The sequence below is a fragment of the Tasmannia lanceolata genome, unplaced genomic scaffold, assembly GCF_043159265.1.
Source record: "Tasmannia lanceolata isolate RefF3 unplaced genomic scaffold, GAP_Taslan_0.1 ptg000011l, whole genome shotgun sequence".
Taxonomy (NCBI): Eukaryota; Viridiplantae; Streptophyta; class Magnoliopsida; order Canellales; family Winteraceae; genus Tasmannia; species Tasmannia lanceolata.
Genome location: NW_027518688.1, coordinates 15,980,479 through 15,997,504, shown reverse-complemented (window position 1 = coordinate 15,997,504; position 17,026 = coordinate 15,980,479). Strand labels below are relative to the sequence as shown.

The following is a 17,026-nucleotide window of genomic DNA, read 5'->3' as shown; positions in this document are numbered from 1 at the left end:
TACCCACGCGATTGGCGTGTGTATTTAATTATTGATTTGAATTCGTCTTTCATGTGAACTTGGGATCACTAAGGCAATCCGAATTCCACACGAAAGAGACTGACAGAGTCGCCACCTAGATGTGGGATCTAGGACCCGAAATTAACCAGAAATCTAGACTCGCTACCTGGTTACGAGAATGGAAGGTATGGGGAGTTATCCGCCACATGCACCATTCTTGCCCGATAATCGGTCTTCGATTCCAAAAGCTAACTCTTTTAAATTTATTTTAAATGACTCATTCAACTCTATGTTAATGTGCAACTAAGTGACATGCATCCTATGATCTAATTTCAATGAGAATCCTAAATGTGTATCTTGATTTATTAATTTGTCTGGATTCAATCTAAGTGAAAGTTCTCCTAGAATTCTAATTTCATGGAAAGTCCTAAGTGATTTGATTAAGTATTTACGAGAAAATTAATATAGAAAACACCACAATTTGTTTGTGGTGCCGACTCGCGGGTGGTATGCCATCAGACATCCAAGCTGCCTACGTACCCAAGCCTCACTGGGATCAGAGTCGACGTAGTTCGGTGCACCTAAGCTAAGCTACTTATGCCTAACTCAACTAGGACACCGACCTAGACGGGATTGACTGTTTCAACAGTTTTAGGAGAAGTTATTTAATTCAAGTTGAGGATTTTATTATCTTAGGATTTCATCTAAGATGCTATATGATTCTCATCTAAATGCAAATGGTCCCTTAGACTAATGCAGGTTTGCCTACATCCTAGTTTACTAGGCTTGTCCTAGGGAAAGATTGGGTGACTAGTGTAACTAGACCTATGGCACGGTTGCTATACATAGCAAACGTCCGTGATGAGGCTGGACTCCTAACTCTAGGACTCCCTAAAACTTAGGACACAACACGACACGACACCATTGTTCCTAAATTGGGCTCTAAGGGTTCTTACGACGGAAACCATAATCCAATGGTTCCGAGAGACACGAGATGAATCGAGATGATGAATAGTGTGAGGGAATGGGAAAGATAGAGAAAGGTGCGACTGAACTTGGGAGTGCCAAATTGCCTACGTACCCCGTGATGGGGATCAAGCCACACGTAGTTCCACTGGGGAGGTTACTTGGATTTTGGAAAACAGAATTGGTATTTGGATCAGGAATCGGGTTTGTATTTGAGCATTGGACTTGAGATTCAGAAACATTGATTTATCAATGGGATTTTGGAATTGGGAATTTGCATCAAAGAATTGAGCATATAGGAATCATCAAGGGTTTGAATTTTGGGAATTCAAAATGGGCGGGCTTATGAGATTCGGCCAAATGGATTCAGACATGCGACTCGGATTGTGTTGGGATATTACTTGGTTGGATTGGGTTAATGGTTAGGGTCAAGTGAGTCGGGTCTAAGTTAGGAGCAAACCCGAGACTAGCCATGGTCTAACTAGGAGGAAGCAGGGTACAAACCAGGGTGCGGACCAGGGTGCACCAGGGTGCGAACCAGCAGGGAACCAGGGTGCGAACCAGCAGGGGAACCAGGGTGCAACCAGCAGGGAACCTGGGTGCAACCAGCAGCGAACCTGGGTGCGAACCAGCAGGGAACCAGGGTGCGAACCAGCAGGGGAACCAGGGTGCAACCAGGAGGGAACCTGGGTGCAACCAGCAGCGAACCTGGGTGCAACCAGGGTCTAACCAGAGTGCGAACCAGCAGGGAACCAGGGTGCGAACCAATATCGAACCAGGGTGCGAACCAGTAGGGAACCAGGGTGCAACCAGCAGGGAACCAGGGTGCAACCAGTAGGGAACCAGGGTGCAACCAGCAGGGGAACCAGGGTGCGAATCAGTAGGGAACCAGGGTGCAACCAGCATCGAACCTGGGTGCAACCAGCAGCGAACCTGGGTGCAACCAGGGTCTAACCAGAGGCTAACCAGGGGGAAAACGGACCCTACATGCTTCCTAACATGGTTTTTCTTTTAAAGTAAAAGATATGCATGAAAACAGACCCTACATAGAATTGAAATAAATGCCTACCTCTTTGGAAACCCACTTTGTGTTTGATTTTTCTTTGATGTTAATTCCTTGAAGATGATTCCTTGCTTGATAATGACTGCTTTTGATATATATCACCCAACGTATAAAATCACCCGATCCGGCAAGGATGGCCGAACCCTTGAAGAGATGAGGGAGAGGGATGAATTTTCTAAGAGAGGGGTTCTTTTTTTTCTCTTGGATGGTGGGATGAGAGGGTATTTATAGGAGAATGGGATAGGAGGTTAGGTGAGGTTAGGTGGTTTTGGATGGTTAGGATGAGAGGATGAGGTTAGGTAAGGTTAGGTGGGGTTAGGTAAGGTTAGGTGAGGTTAGGTGAGGTTAGGTGAGGTTTGGATGGTTAGGATGAGAGGAGAGGTTATGTGAGGTTAGGTGAGGTTTGGATGGTTAGGATGAGAGGAGAGGTTAGGTGGTTTTGGATGGTTAGACCCAGGTCAAGATCTGCCATTGATCTAACGATTTACGGAAATCGGGTCTCGGAATGGAATCAGGGTCCGGGCTATGAAGTGACCCTAGCTTATTTTGTCCTGATTGATGATTCGTAAAGTCAGATCAAGATATTAATGACCTAAAACATATAAATCAATGATAGAGGGGGTTCTCACATGGATTTAACACACTAATTTCTTTGTTGATTAAAACAAAACAAAATGGGGTGTCTACAGATGCCCCTCTTTGGTAGAGATGACGTAGTCATTGAATACCAAAGCAAAAAATGACAAAACCATTTTGCGTAGCTTTAATCGACAAAGAACTCTCTAGACACAATGTACCTTAACATAATGCAACCTTCACATAATGCAATACCCTAGATGAAATCCTGGAATTTGGAATGCAAAAAAAAAAATCCCGCTGCGGTGCCGCTCACAAACGGGCAACGAGAGAAGATGAGACCATTCACAAATGGATTCAGAAAATGAGATACCGTTCAGAAACGGGCTCAAAGAGGATAGGAGGCCATTCACAAATGGATTCGGACAATGAGGTATCGTTCACAAACGGTCTCAAGGAGGATAAGAGACCATTCACAAATGGACTCGAGAAATGAGGCACCGTTCACAAACGGGCTCAAGGAGGACATGAGACCATTCCCAAATGGACTCAGAAAACGAGACACCGTTCACAAACGGGTTCAAGGAGAAGACGAAACCATTCACAAATGAACTCGAGAAATGAGGCGCCGTTCACAAACGGGCTCAAGGAGAACACGAGACCATTCACAAATAAACTCGAGAAATGAGGCGCCGTTCACAAACGGGCTCAAGGAGAACACGAGACCATTCACAAATGAAATCGAGAAATGAGGCGCCGTTCACAAACGGGCTCAAGGAGAACACGAGACCATTCACAAATGGACTCAGAAAATGGGACACCGTTTACAAACGGGTTCAAGGAGAAGACGAGACCATTCACAAATGAACTCGAGAAATGAGGCGCCGTTCACAAACGGGCTCAAGGAGAACACGAGACCATTCACAAATGGACTCGAGAAATGAGGCACCGTTCACAAACGGGCTCAAGGAGAACACGAGACCATTCACAAATGGACTCAGAAAATGGGACACCGTTTACAAACGGGTTCAAGGAGAAGACGAGACCATTCACAAATGAACTCGAGAAATGAGGCGCCGTTCACAAACGGGCTCAAGGAGAACATGAGATTTTTCGTAGGATTTGAATTTGACGTAAGATTGGATTTGTTTTTTTTTTTTTTTTTTTGAATTGGGATTTGATTTGATGAATTTTTATTATTTTTTTTTTTTTTTTGTATTTTTGGGAAATGTGGCACCGTCCGCAAACGGGCTCATGGAGAAGATGAGACCATTCACAAATGGCCTCGAGAAAAGAGGCACCGTTCACAAATGGGCTCGAAGAATTTAGAGGTTTTCATGAATTTGAATTTGACGTAGAATTGGATTTGATGAATTTTAGATTTTTTTTTTTTTTTTTTTTTTTGAACTCAATGAAATCGGGGACATTATAGATCGTGCCCAGTAAAGATATTGGAAACCAAGACTTTGACGAATGATGAGACGACCAACCTTATGAACGAAGAACCATTAGTAACAAGAATGGATTAGGAACACTTTTATGAAACTTCAACAAGATTTTTCTCAATGAGACTGTTGGTCTTGTCTTCTGGGGATTTTGATAACTGAAACCTTGAACAAGACAGTTGAGATTGGTAATTTAGAACAAGGGCTCTCTTGGATATAATCATGGAAAAGTGGGATTTGCCTCTTGACAGGTGTTTAGATAAACATTTCTTGACCAGGATAGTATTTAACAACTGGAAGGAGATTCCGAATTTTAATGGTTCATCTTTCTGAGAAATTGGCTCAACCACCATTGCATCTGGGGCTCTTCCAAGCTTAAGGTGCCTTCCTGGGGTATGATCTTTTTACGAAAGTTGGGCTTTCTGATGTTTCTACTTCTGAACTCTTCTGAGTTGATCTTCTTTGAAATGTAGCTGTTTGACTAGATTCTCGAACTCCTTCATACGATCGCAGGGAGCTGACGAGGCTGGGCCTTCTTCACCGAGACAGTTGCATCATTTGGACACCAGGACGACGATTGACTCTTTCTAAAGAGAAAACTTAGATAAAATGCACTACTCAAAAGATTGAGCAGCTCTGAAGGAGTGAACATAGAATGACAAAGATTGACTGACTACACTGACAGACACAGTAATACTTCTGACTTAGTTAATATTTTATTTGGTAAGTCTATCCTTTCAAGGAATGTTTTTTTTCAATTGGTGCACATGGGACTTCTTCCTTGAAACAGTAATGCCTCAAGGATTTAATTACGCCCCTTAAGATTGCTTAGCTTCAATGCCCCCAGTTTTGAGGATATCACTTGAATTTGCTTGAATTTCAGTTGATCTTCAGTCTTGATACCGGCTGTAGCCTTCTTATACTGATTCTCTTACCGTGACCAAGTTACCTCTTCAGGGTTTTTAACTTGGCGGACCGCGCTAGCCTTAACTTTTGCCTGAACCACCTTTCTAGGTTTTCGATCCAGCAGGCTATCCCCTTAGCTTTTGCCTAAGCCGCCCTTTCGGGTTTTCAACTTAGCAGGGAAAGGATCTTAAATTTTGCCTAGACCGCCCTTTCAGGTTTTCAGTCTAGCAGATCTTCAAACTCCGTTCTTTTTTTTCTTTTTGTGTTTCGGGACCTAGATCATTAAATCTGAACACCGGAGGGACTTTATAGGTAGGATAGGGCTTTACAAAGAATGGCTTAAGGCTCAACAAAGATTTCGACTAAACCTGTGAACAGGTTGCCTCCATATCCCCATGTAGGAATTAGGACGTGTGTAGTTCAGGGCAAATGCCCCTAGTTTGAAAAATAAATTGTTTGAAGGTTAATTGATTTTTCTTTTTTTCTTTTCTTTCTGGAATAATTATCTTCTCTTCTTTTGGAACTTGTCCCTCTTTTTTTTTGGAACGATTGATTTTTCTTTTTCTTTTTCTTTTGAATCGACCGAACTCGGTTTAACCGAGCTGCCTACGTACCCCAGTGTAGGGATCAGGTCTCGTGTAGTTCGGGGGAATGCCCCAAGTTTGATGGGTTTTCAAGAAAATTTGATTTAGGCTCGAAGGGTTTGCAAATCGGTATTCTTTTGACATTGGGTTTTGATTTTGGGATTTAATCGGCCAAAGGAGGCCTTTCGATGTTCAGATTGAGAATCGATCTAGGTTACTAGAGTCTGTCTGGTACTGATTATTTATTTCTTTTTTTTCTCTTTTTTTTTTTTTTTTTTTTTCACGGAGTTTGACGGCATTTCCAGGTAAGATAATGGATTTTCTTCTTTCAAGATTCTAATGCGTGCTTTCGGCTTTCATAGAGCGAAACTTGTTCCTTGACATCCTCCATCTATGGATTTGTAACTCTTGATATCTGATGACCACTTTTCAATACTTGCTCTTGAACTTCTTATCTTGAATTTGTTGGCTTCATGTTATGAATTTGAGAACCAAGGTCATTGATTGGAAATATGAAAGTTATTTCCACTCTATGCCCCTTGCATAGCATATGATATTCACTTCATTCTTTCTTGAACCTTCTATCTGGGTCTTTCTCTTGACATTAATGGTAACGCTTACGGGACCATCTTTTTATCCTCAAAACGGGTTTACCAATTCTTCACACTCTTCAGAGGGTAATGTATTTTCAATCGGCATTTATTGGATCAAGGTTTCAGTGCCAGTGTTTACCACTTCAATTTCATCTTTGAAAGGCTGAGATTGGCGCTCCTCCTCTTGTTCAAGTAATCGTTGTGACTCAAGTGGAGTTTCGTCAATTTTGTTCTCATTTGAGGAGGGAGTCTTATTTTAAGATCAGAAGCACACTTAAGAAATAGACACAAGTGAACTATTGGAACTGAAACTTTATTTAAAGAAAAAGATACTACATCTGACAACCTATCCTGAACATGTTCAGGATTCACAACTCTAAAAGAAAAACAAAAGATAACTTGCCTAGACTAGGCATTAACCTAGAACTGTAGAACCGGACTCAACAATTGTACTGACCATGATGGCTGACTCAAAATAAAATAGTAAACGACTAAAACTTTAACTGCCGCAACTGTCTAGCTTCGGAGGCTCGGTGAAAGCTGGCTCATAAATGGTACTTTCAACTTTGGATTCGCAACCGGACCTGTGCCCCTTTGAACCTTCAGTTATTTAAGCATTGCGAACGGCTGGCGGCAGTACTGCATGATTCGGTAATAGGTTATTGGTAGCAACGGGACTTGGCTCAAACACAAGGCTTTTATTGTCGAGCAACCTCTGGATTCTGAATTTTAAGGCAATGCAATTATCAGTGAGATGGCCAGAATTTCTATGGTATTCGCAGTGTTGATCTGTTCGCCAATTTGCTGGTAAAGGATTAGGAAGAGCCCTAATGTCGGGCAGGATTATGCGACCTGAAGCTAGACACTCCTTGAGTATCTCAGATGGCGGAAGAGGGAGAGGGGTAAATTCTGTCTGGGCCTGTGGCCGAGGTGCGACAGCAAGTTGGGTATAATCCATCACCATGGGGTTCTGAGGTTTTGAAGGCTGAGGCTTGGAGCGGGAAAGGTTATTAATTTCAGCTGATGGAGGCTTCCTGAATTCTCTGGTATTCGGGTTACTTCGGTTGAACACACCTTGAGCCATAGCCTCCTCTATTTGGGTGCCTGCCACGATAAAGTGTTTGAAGTCCGGATAATACTGCAACGACATGTGATACTGGAGCTGGGGGGAAATATTTTTCATGATTATTTGGACCTGCTCTTCCTCAGAAGGGCGCTCCATCATCTGCGCTGCTGTTCTCCTCCATCTTTTCACAAAAATTAGGAAGGACTCCCTCGAGTCTTGCTTGGTCCTTTCCAAATCCTTTCTAGTGATTTCTGTACCATCATCATATTTGAACTGCCTGATGAATTGCTCGCCGATATCCTTCCATGTCTTGTAACGAGTCTTGTCCAAGACCATGAACCACCTCCTGGCAACCTTGGTCAGGGAAACCGGGAACAATTGAGCCATTTGCTCAGAAGATAAGCCTTGAGGCTGACACATGATGGTGAACATTTGCAAATGTGTGATTGGACAACCCACACCATCATATTTATCAAAGTCCAGCATTTAAAAATTGGCTGGGAGACGGATTTCTGGGAACAGTGTGAGATCACTCGGATTGAAACCACCTTGGTCTTGAAACTGAATGTCCTGAACCTTCCTGGTAAGACTTTCTAATTTCTCCATAACTACTTTATCAACCATGGACTGAGAAGGCCTGCTGCGATTTTCGCTGTACTGCTCTTTTTCAAAATCTTCTTCAGTTTTGTCAGGGATAGGAATGAACACTGGCTGGGCAGGTGCGGCTGAAGTAACTGTATGGTGCATGGACCCTTTATCTTTGGACAACGATGGCCCCAACTTTTCAGAAAGCTGGGCCTTGATAACTCGGTTCTCTTCTTTGAGTTCTTGAAGCTGCTGGAGAATCAAGGTAAGAGTATCGATAATGGCAGCGGGTGGAAGACCATCTTGGTTGTCTGCCATTGGCGAAGATGAGGTTGAGAAAGAAGGAGATGCTGGGATTCTCAGGGAAGGTGGCGGAGAGACAGATTTTCTCTTTAACCGTGAAGAAATCAGAACCCAAGGAGTAGCAGGGTTAGCTATGGTGTTTACTGCTCTGTCATGGAAATAATGAACACGAGGTATATGAGCTTGACATTCATGGAGTGTTTCTTCTCAATGACTGAAAAATATTACACATTTAAGCAAGTAATTGGGATAATAGAATGAATCCTAAAGGACCAAGACATGACAATGATGACAGATTCGCATAGGGGAATGCCCTTAGTTCAAGGATTATGAGAGTAAACTCTGAAGGATTTAGCAGAAATATTCTTGAAAAAGGTAGCCCCTAGAGGAGGAAGAGATCAAGGGTACAGGCAAGATTGGATCATCAAGATTGCACGATCAAATGATTGAGACACAATTTCCGCCAATGAAGACACAATCGAATCCCACAAAAGACGAATGATAGACACATGATCAAAAGATGAGATTGCATAGGATTACTTTCAACGGATAGATCATGAATGACTAATCCTATGAGATCTTTGGAAATGATGGGATTTATATCCTAACCCCAAAGGGAAAGTTTTTATTCTTCACACATTTTATCAGTGTTACCTGAAGGCATCAACCCTAATCCTAATCTAGCGGAGTGGAGATAGGATCTCAACTCATGACTTTGTTTGTGTACCTAGGACCGATCGTAGCCATTGGAAGATGGACTACGGTCTAATCTAGACACAAATGGGTAGGATATCCTAAACTAGGCTCACACATGTGATGCACATGTGTTCGTATACTACATGCATGTGTGGGTTAATCTAGGGGTAAGGCCAAGAGTTCCCTTAGCGCGAATCCATGTTCGATATACTGTACCAGTGTCCGGCGTATCAGTACGTGAACAATAGATCCGTTTACGCACCATAAAGGTACTAGGCTAAGGGTGGAATGCTTCTCTAGCACAGAGGCACCAGGTGATGAAATCCCAGTCAACCATGCTAGATAACACTCCGGGTTCCTAAAATAGGACGTGTGTGAATGTGAGATGCAAGGGTTTAGATGCAAGTGATGTAAGTGTGTGCAATAAGTTCGCGCAATCTATGATGCCTTCAGGTTTTGTTAAATTAAGTTCGAGTAAAATGTGATGAGAGAAAATAAAACAAGACAAACTAATCTAACAAGTATAGAGTTTTTATGAGCCAGTTAAATTAAATTCAAATGAATTATCTTTTGAAATTTTAATGAAGTTAGGTGGTCCCCAGCAGAGTCGCCAGACTGTGGTACCCGATCCCGCGAGAGGGTGGGACGCGAGCCGCCGCGCGCTCTCTCTTGGTCTCCCGTACCCACGCGATTGGCGTGTGTATTTAATTATTGATTTGAATTCGTCTTTCATGTGAACTTGGGATCACTAAGGCAATCCGAATTCCACACGAAAGAGACTGACAGAGTCGCCACCTAGATGTGGGATCTAGGATCCGAAATTAACCAGAAATCTAGACTCGCTACCTGGTTACGAGAATGGAAGGTATGGGGAGTTATCCGCCACATGCACCATTCTTGCCCGATAATCGGTCTTCGATTCCAAAAGCTAACTCTTTTAAATTTATTTTAAATGACTCATTCAACTCTATGTTAATGTGCGAACTAAGTGACATGCATCCTATGATCTAATTTCAATGAGAATCCTAAATGTGTATCTTGATTTATTAATTTGTCTGGATTCAATCTAAGTGAAAGTTCTCCTAGAATTCTAATTTCATGGAAAGTCCTAAGTGATTTGATTAAGTATTTACGAGAAAATTAATATAGAAAACACCACAATTTGTTTGTGGTGCCGACTCGCGGGTGGTATGCCATCAGACATCCAAGCTGCCTACGTACCCAAGCCTCACTGGGATCAGAGTCGACGTAGTTCGGTGCACCTAAGCTAAGCTACTTATGCCTAACTCAACTAGGACACCGACCTAGACGGGATTGACTGTTTCAACAGTTTTAGGAGAAGTTATTTAATTCAAGTTGAGGATTTTATTATCTTAGGATTTCATCTAAGATGCTATATGATTCTCATCTAAATGCAAATGGTCCCTTAGACTAATGCAGGTTTGCCTACATCCTAGTTTACTAGGCTTGTCCTAGGGAAAGATTGGGTGACTAGTGTAACTAGACCTATGGCACGGTTGCTATACATAGCAAACGTCCGTGATGAGGCTGGACTCCTAACTCTAGGACTCCCTAAAACTTAGGACACAACACGACACGACACCATTGTTCCTAAATTGGGCTCTAAGGGTTCTTACGACGGAAACCATAATCCAATGGTTCCGAGAGACACGAGATGAATCGAGATGATGAATAGTGTGAGGGAATGGGAAAGATAGAGAAAGGTGCGACTGAACTTGGGAGTGCCAAATTGCCTACGTACCCCGTGATGGGGATCAAGCCACACGTAGTTCCACTGGGGAGGTTACTTGGATTTTGGAAAACAGAATTGGTATTTGGATCAGGAATCGGGTTTGTATTTGAGCATTGGACTTGAGATTCAGAAACATTGATTTATCAATGGGATTTTGGAATTGGGAATTTGCATCAAAGAATTGAGCATATAGGAATCATCAAGGGTTTGAATTTTGGGAATTCAAAATGGGCGGGCTTATGAGATTCGGCCAAATGGATTCAGACATGCGACTCGGATTGTGTTGGGATATTACTTGGTTGGATTGGGTTAATGGTTAGGGTCAAGTGAGTCGGGTCTAAGTTAGGAGCAAACCCGAGACTAGCCATGGTCTAACTAGGAGGAAGCAGGGTACAAACCAGGGTGCGGACCAGGGTGCACCAGGGTGCGAACCAGCAGGGAACCAGGGTGCGAACCAGCAGGGGAACCAGGGTGCAACCAGCAGGGAACCTGGGTGCAACCAGCAGCGAACCTGGGTGCGAACCAGCAGGGAACCAGGGTGCGAACCAGCAGGGGAACCAGGGTGCAACCAGGAGGGAACCTGGGTGCAACCAGCAGCGAACCTGGGTGCAACCAGGGTCTAACCAGAGTGCGAACCAGCAGGGAACCAGGGTGCGAACCAATATCGAACCAGGGTGCGAACCAGTAGGGAACCAGGGTGCAACCAGCAGGGAACCAGGGTGCAACCAGTAGGGAACCAGGGTGCAACCAGCAGGGGAACCAGGGTGCGAATCAGTAGGGAACCAGGGTGCAACCAGCATCGAACCTGAGTGCAACCAGCAGCGAACCTGGGTGCAACCAGGGTCTAACCAGAGGCTAACCAGGGGGAAAACGGACCCTACATGCTTCCTAACATGGTTTTTCTTTTAAAGTAAAAGATATGCATGAAAACAGACCCTACATAGAATTGAAATAAATGCCTACCTCTTTGGAAACCCACTTTGTGTTTGATTTTTCTTTGATGTTAATTCCTTGAAGATGATTCCTTGCTTGATAATGACTGCTTTTGATATATATCACCCAACGTATAAAATCACCCGATCCGGCAAGGATGGCCGAACCCTTGAAGAGATGAGGGAGAGGGATGAATTTTCTAAGAGAGGGGTTCTTTTTTTTCTCTTGGATGGTGGGATGAGAGGGTATTTATAGGAGAATGGGATAGGAGGTTAGGTGAGGTTAGGTGGTTTTGGATGGTTAGGATGAGAGGATGAGGTTAGGTAAGGTTAGGTGGGGTTAGGTAAGGTTAGGTGAGGTTAGGTGAGGTTAGGTGAGGTTTGGATGGTTAGGATGAGAGGAGAGGTTATGTGAGGTTAGGTGAGGTTTGGATGGTTAGGATGAGAGGAGAGGTTAGGTGGTTTTGGATGGTTAGACCCAGGTCAAGATCTGCCATTGATCTAACGATTTACGGAAATCGGGTCTCGGAATGGAATCAGGGTCCGGGCTATGAAGTGACCCTAGCTTATTTTGTCCTGATTGATGATTCGTAAAGTCAGATCAAGATATTAATGACCTAAAACATATAAATCAATGATAGAGGGGGTTCTCACATGGATTTAACACACTAATTTCTTTGTTGATTAAAACAAAACAAAATGGGGTGTCTACAACCATACCTCAAGAGAGCATGAAAGAAGCATTTATTAAAGAAAATGCAATAGAGTAGACACTGAAGAGAAAACCATTAGTCTTTGAAGGAATACGAAACAGAGTGCAAGAAAATTTGGCAAAAGGATATAAAAGATATGAAATAAGTTACTACAAAGTATCTTAGGTAGGTGAGCAAGCAAGTAAAGCCTTGCAATATACAGGAATATAGATATTTAGAAGTATTTGGTGGAGGAAAAAGGATTTAATCTAAAACAAGTTAAATAAGCATGTATATTCTCGAGGCAAAAGAGTGTTGATTGGCTGACTAGGTTGTACAAAATGATGTATAAAACCATCAAATAGCAGCTCAACGTACCATTTTTCTTGCAAAAATCTTTTTAAGTTCCACTGTGGCCATGGTTGAATACGTGGCATCCTCACCGGCCTAACCATATTGACAGGTTAAGATGAATAGAAGGCTAGAAAATAATCTCTGCCAAAGCATTGCTTATCAATTGCTATACCTCATATAGATGTGTCAGTCGAAGGATAACAGTTCCATCCTCCAGCTCCTGCAAAAATCAAAAGGTGCTAATCCTTTAAAAGGTTACAGTATTCAAAGGCTAAACCACATCATAGAATTAGATATGAATATCACCTCAAGGGTAATAATTGCAACATTAGGAGGTAAACTATAGTTAGGATCCATGAAAGTTGCATTTGCCACATGAGAAGCTTTCCAAATTTGCTCTTCCTGTAGCAAAAAAATTTTATAAGAAAAGGAAATTTTTTTATACCTTGCATTAGTTAGATAAATATACCTCATGCGTAAAAGCCAAAAGAAGTGGTGAGTAAACTTGTTGACCAACAGTTCGGCGCCAACGTGCTCCAGTCCCTAACTTGTCGATGCTCAAATAATAATTTCCTCGTATCTGAACAGAAGATGTCAGAGAAGAATATCAAAAGAAGATTCAATGAATCTTCCGAATGTCAATGACTGTTTTTCCTGGTCACTAAACCAATCATTTAAAAAAATCAGTTAAAATCAATTAAATCATTTAAAACAGTTTAAATTGGCAAGAAATTGCCTTGTCTTGTCAAGTCAATGCATATGGCATGTTTTTATGTTCACTGGAGTTAAATCTTTATATTTAATTGATAGGGTCCATCATTAGATAGCCCTAATGGCATTTAAGTTAAATACAATAGAATCATGGGGTTGGAGCTTTAACCGATACGATTTCTTTCTTTTCTCCCTTCTCTATTTCCTGTTTTCTCCTCTTTCTTCTTCATTGTCCTTCATTTCTTATATTTCTCCAACGTGTAAGATGTGATTGGGATGGAGCTATACTTTGACACAACATTGTATCACCCATCATTATACTTAGCGTATATTAACGCTGCATGTGAAAAATCAATAACAGCTACATAACTGAGCAATTTGTTTTTTGAAAATTGACAAATATATTCATACTAGCAAAATTTACAATGGGGACCAGTAGTCCCACTAGATTTACATAGTATGAATTGCCTAGGAGCATTCTCCTTGGCCCAAAAGAAAAGCCCATTACCCTTCCCATTACCCCTTACATTACCCAATAGCCTCAATTGTAACGAATCCAACAAAAAGTGCCATATTGTGGGGCCCACTAAGTCAAGACCATGACCTGCCACGTCACACAGGCTTCCACACCACATTCCGAATTCGATTTTCAAAAATCCCGCTCGAAGGCCCAGAGCTATTGTGCGCCCCTAATTGTGCACGATAGCCGACCACCCAACAACACTGTCGGATCTCCGACGGCTTCCACCTCGTACCAAAACCCAATGGGTCATCCTCCCCTCCGACGAACACCCCCTTCTCCACAGTCATCACCTCCAATTCCATCTACGTCACCTCCACAAAAGTCAACTCCGCCAGGGGAGTCTCAGCCACCACCATCGTCATCAAGCTATAGCTGCCCGTCTATAGCTCCAGATCTAGTACCCCAAGGCCTTTCACGGCCTCCGGCAACCTCCTCGGTTTCCTCCGCTCCAGATCCAGCTTCACGGCCTTCATGGCTTCAGATCCGGCCTCCACAGCCCCAGATCCTGCCTCCACAGCCCTAGATCTAGCCACCACGGAAAAACCATGCTCCAGATCTGGCCTCCATGGTTCCCGATTCGGCCTCCACTGGCCATCACACCCGTCCTCAGGCCACCACCCAGGATCTTGATTCCAAATCCTTAGGTCAAACCCAACAACCCCATTGCTAAGTCCGTCGATCTACAGCCTCCCAGATCCCCCAAGGCCCCCAGATCAGAAGATCCGATAATCCACAGCCTCTCATCGCCTATAGCTGGCCTTCCACGGCTCCAGGTCCATCACCACACGGCCTTTCACGGCCTCCGACAACCTCCACGATTTTCCTCAGCTCCAGATCCAGCTTCACGGCCTCCATGGCTTCAGATCCGGCCTCCACGGCTCCCAATCCAGCCTCCATGGCTTCAAATCCTACCTCGACAGCCCCAGATCTAGCCACGAAGGAGGAGCCATGCTCCAGATCTGGCCTCCACGGTTCCCAATTCGGTTTCCACGGCTCATCCTTTGCCAACAATGGGAGAAACGAGGAATAGAGGGAATGACTCAAAAAAGCAGCAATGGGGAGAGACGAGATGTCGATATTCCAAAAATAGAGAGAGGGGGGGGAGATGGGAGAGAGAGAGAGAGAGAGAGAGAGAGAGAGAGAGAGTCCCTCCCTAGGCGGAAGCCCTAGGGAGGGAGCTTTTTTCGCCTCTTTATAACTATGAGCAATTAGGATTAGACAAAATTATTCTACAGAATAAAAAATGAAGAATCTTAATGGAGGCCTTTAATGCTTTCATTGAGGGCTTACAGTATGCTCCACAACCATCTCTCCTTTTATGATATGAAACAAGAGTACTTTCTGTTTATAAGGACACACCATTTATTTTTTATATTTTCTATGAATTTAATGGTTTCAACTGAACAAATTGCCTCGTGTCACACCATAAGCTACAGAAAGACTCTGGGAACAGATTGCAGGACGAATGGGTATACGGACAAAACTGATAATATGAAAAACGGATTTTCTAGGCAATTTCGCAAAATGCCATTCGCGGCTCACTTTTCCAGGAGAGAACGGCCACATCTAGCAGCAGATTTTTTCCTATTCATTTTGTTAAAGTATAAAAGATAAATAACGCCTTTCTCCAAAAGCTTAAGATTTTGGAGAAGTTGGTTAGTTAACATGGTATCAGAGCCAAAGGTCTCGAGTTCAAACCTCCCGGATAGCAAAAATCCACATGCGATGGTCAGCCCAAAGTGGGACCACATGTGCCACGTGTTTGCCAAGTGGGCCACACGTGCGGGGCAATGTTAAAGCGTAAAAGATAAATAACGCCTTTCTCAAAAAGCTTAAGCTTTTGGAGAAGTTGGTTAGTTAACACATTTAATTCATCCGAGGTGGTTGTTCTCTCCTGGAAAAAGTGAGCCGCGAAATGGCTTTTTGCAAAATTGCCTAGGAAAATCCCTATGAAAATAGTAATGAGGAAAACCATGGATATACAATAGGGGATAAAAATGGATCTTTTCATCTTTGCCACAATAATTCAGTTGTACTAAATTTCCTTTAGAAACATACTTTGAACCAAACTATTTGTGCCACCGATTCAGCTGTCTCCTATGGCCAATTCAATGCTAGAGTGCTGAGGTCAGCAGTACAATTTAGTACTATTCTATCACTTCATCAATCCCTCCAAACCCACTTAAATGATTATGGAATAAAATCTAAATGATAGTAAAAATTGACCCACTTGGGATTTGAAACCACACGGTGAAGATCCATTAACGAAACCATAGTACATAATTATCTAAAGGGGATCAGAAGCAATCCCGAGACAAAGGCGGAACCTTAAATAAGCAGATGCAGTCTATTAGTGACACGGAAGGAAACAGGAGTGCCTTGGAACGTGTAACCTGCATAGCCCGCTCGTCGCCCGAGGCGACAAAGCATATCAAACCTTCTAAAATACGGAAGTATGGGTCAAGTGGGTCCCACGTCTGGAGGCTCAAGGGTATGGGGCTAAACGCTAAGTTCGGCCATCTTCTAGGCCTCTTTAAAGATGGCCCACCTAAAGGCGGGTGTGGAGTAAAAATTTGGGCCCATTCCCCTAAAAGATCCATAAAATTCAAGGTCAGAATAGACCGCATGAAAAAAGATGAAAGGGACACTGGAAAAGAAAAAATCCAGCCAGTGAAGGCGATTGTAGGTTCAGGTGAAGAAGCCTTGTAGAAGCCTTGTACCAATTAGGGCAAATTCAAGGAAATATTGTTAGAAAAGCGAGATCAGAAGAGACTGGGACCAGTAGTGCTGGGATCCTATGGGGTAATTGTTCGGGCCAGTAGTAAGGAGGGTTGGCGCTGAATGGGAGAGCATGAACATTTTCTACAATGAAGTTGGGATTCTGGAATATAAGAGGATTGGGGGAGGAAAAGAAGGAGCAGACGATCGAAGATTTTGTTCACTTCCAAAAGTTAGATTTAGTGACGATAATGGAATAAAAAATTATCGGGGTAATAGACAATCTCATTAACAAACTATGGGGTCGCAATCATAGGGAATGGATTTCGAAAGAAGCGGTGGGAATAGCAGGGGGAATAATCGTAATTTGGAAGGAAGGAATATTTGTAAGAGAAGACTCATTCATCGGCAGATTCACAATTTCCATCCTATTTGGTTCAGCTACGTGGGGGGAAAATGGGTGTTAACGGTGATCTATGGCCCTGTTCGGGCAAGGGAGAGTAGGGACCTATGGGGGGAGCTAAAGCTTATTCGCAACCGGTGGCATGGAGCTTGGACAG

The 17,026-nt window shown here is 43.1% G+C and overlaps 2 protein-coding genes across 2 annotated transcripts in view; both read right to left on the bottom strand.

The window, feature by feature from the left end:
* Positions 1–12,141, bottom strand: part of LOC143885930 (uncharacterized) — a 113,365-nt gene extending 101,224 nt beyond the window's left edge. The window contains exons 1-2 of the mRNA XM_077389960.1: positions 11,500–12,141; positions 2,036–2,580 (exon numbers count right to left, since the gene is read on the bottom strand). The gene's annotated coding sequence lies outside the window, so the exon portion shown is untranslated. The remainder of the gene's footprint in view (positions 1–2,035; positions 2,581–11,499) is intronic.
* The window catches only part of LOC143886486 (alpha-mannosidase-like), a 98,863-nt gene that overhangs the window by 1,458 nt on the left and 80,379 nt on the right, over positions 1–17,026 (bottom strand). Inside the window, exons 25-28 of the mRNA XM_077390473.1 lie at positions 12,984–13,094; positions 12,821–12,916; positions 12,687–12,734; positions 12,539–12,607 (exon numbers count right to left, since the gene is read on the bottom strand). Coding sequence (XP_077246588.1) covers positions 12,539–12,607; positions 12,687–12,734; positions 12,821–12,916; positions 12,984–13,094 — 324 coding nt within the window. The remainder of the gene's footprint in view (positions 1–12,538; positions 12,608–12,686; positions 12,735–12,820; positions 12,917–12,983; positions 13,095–17,026) is intronic.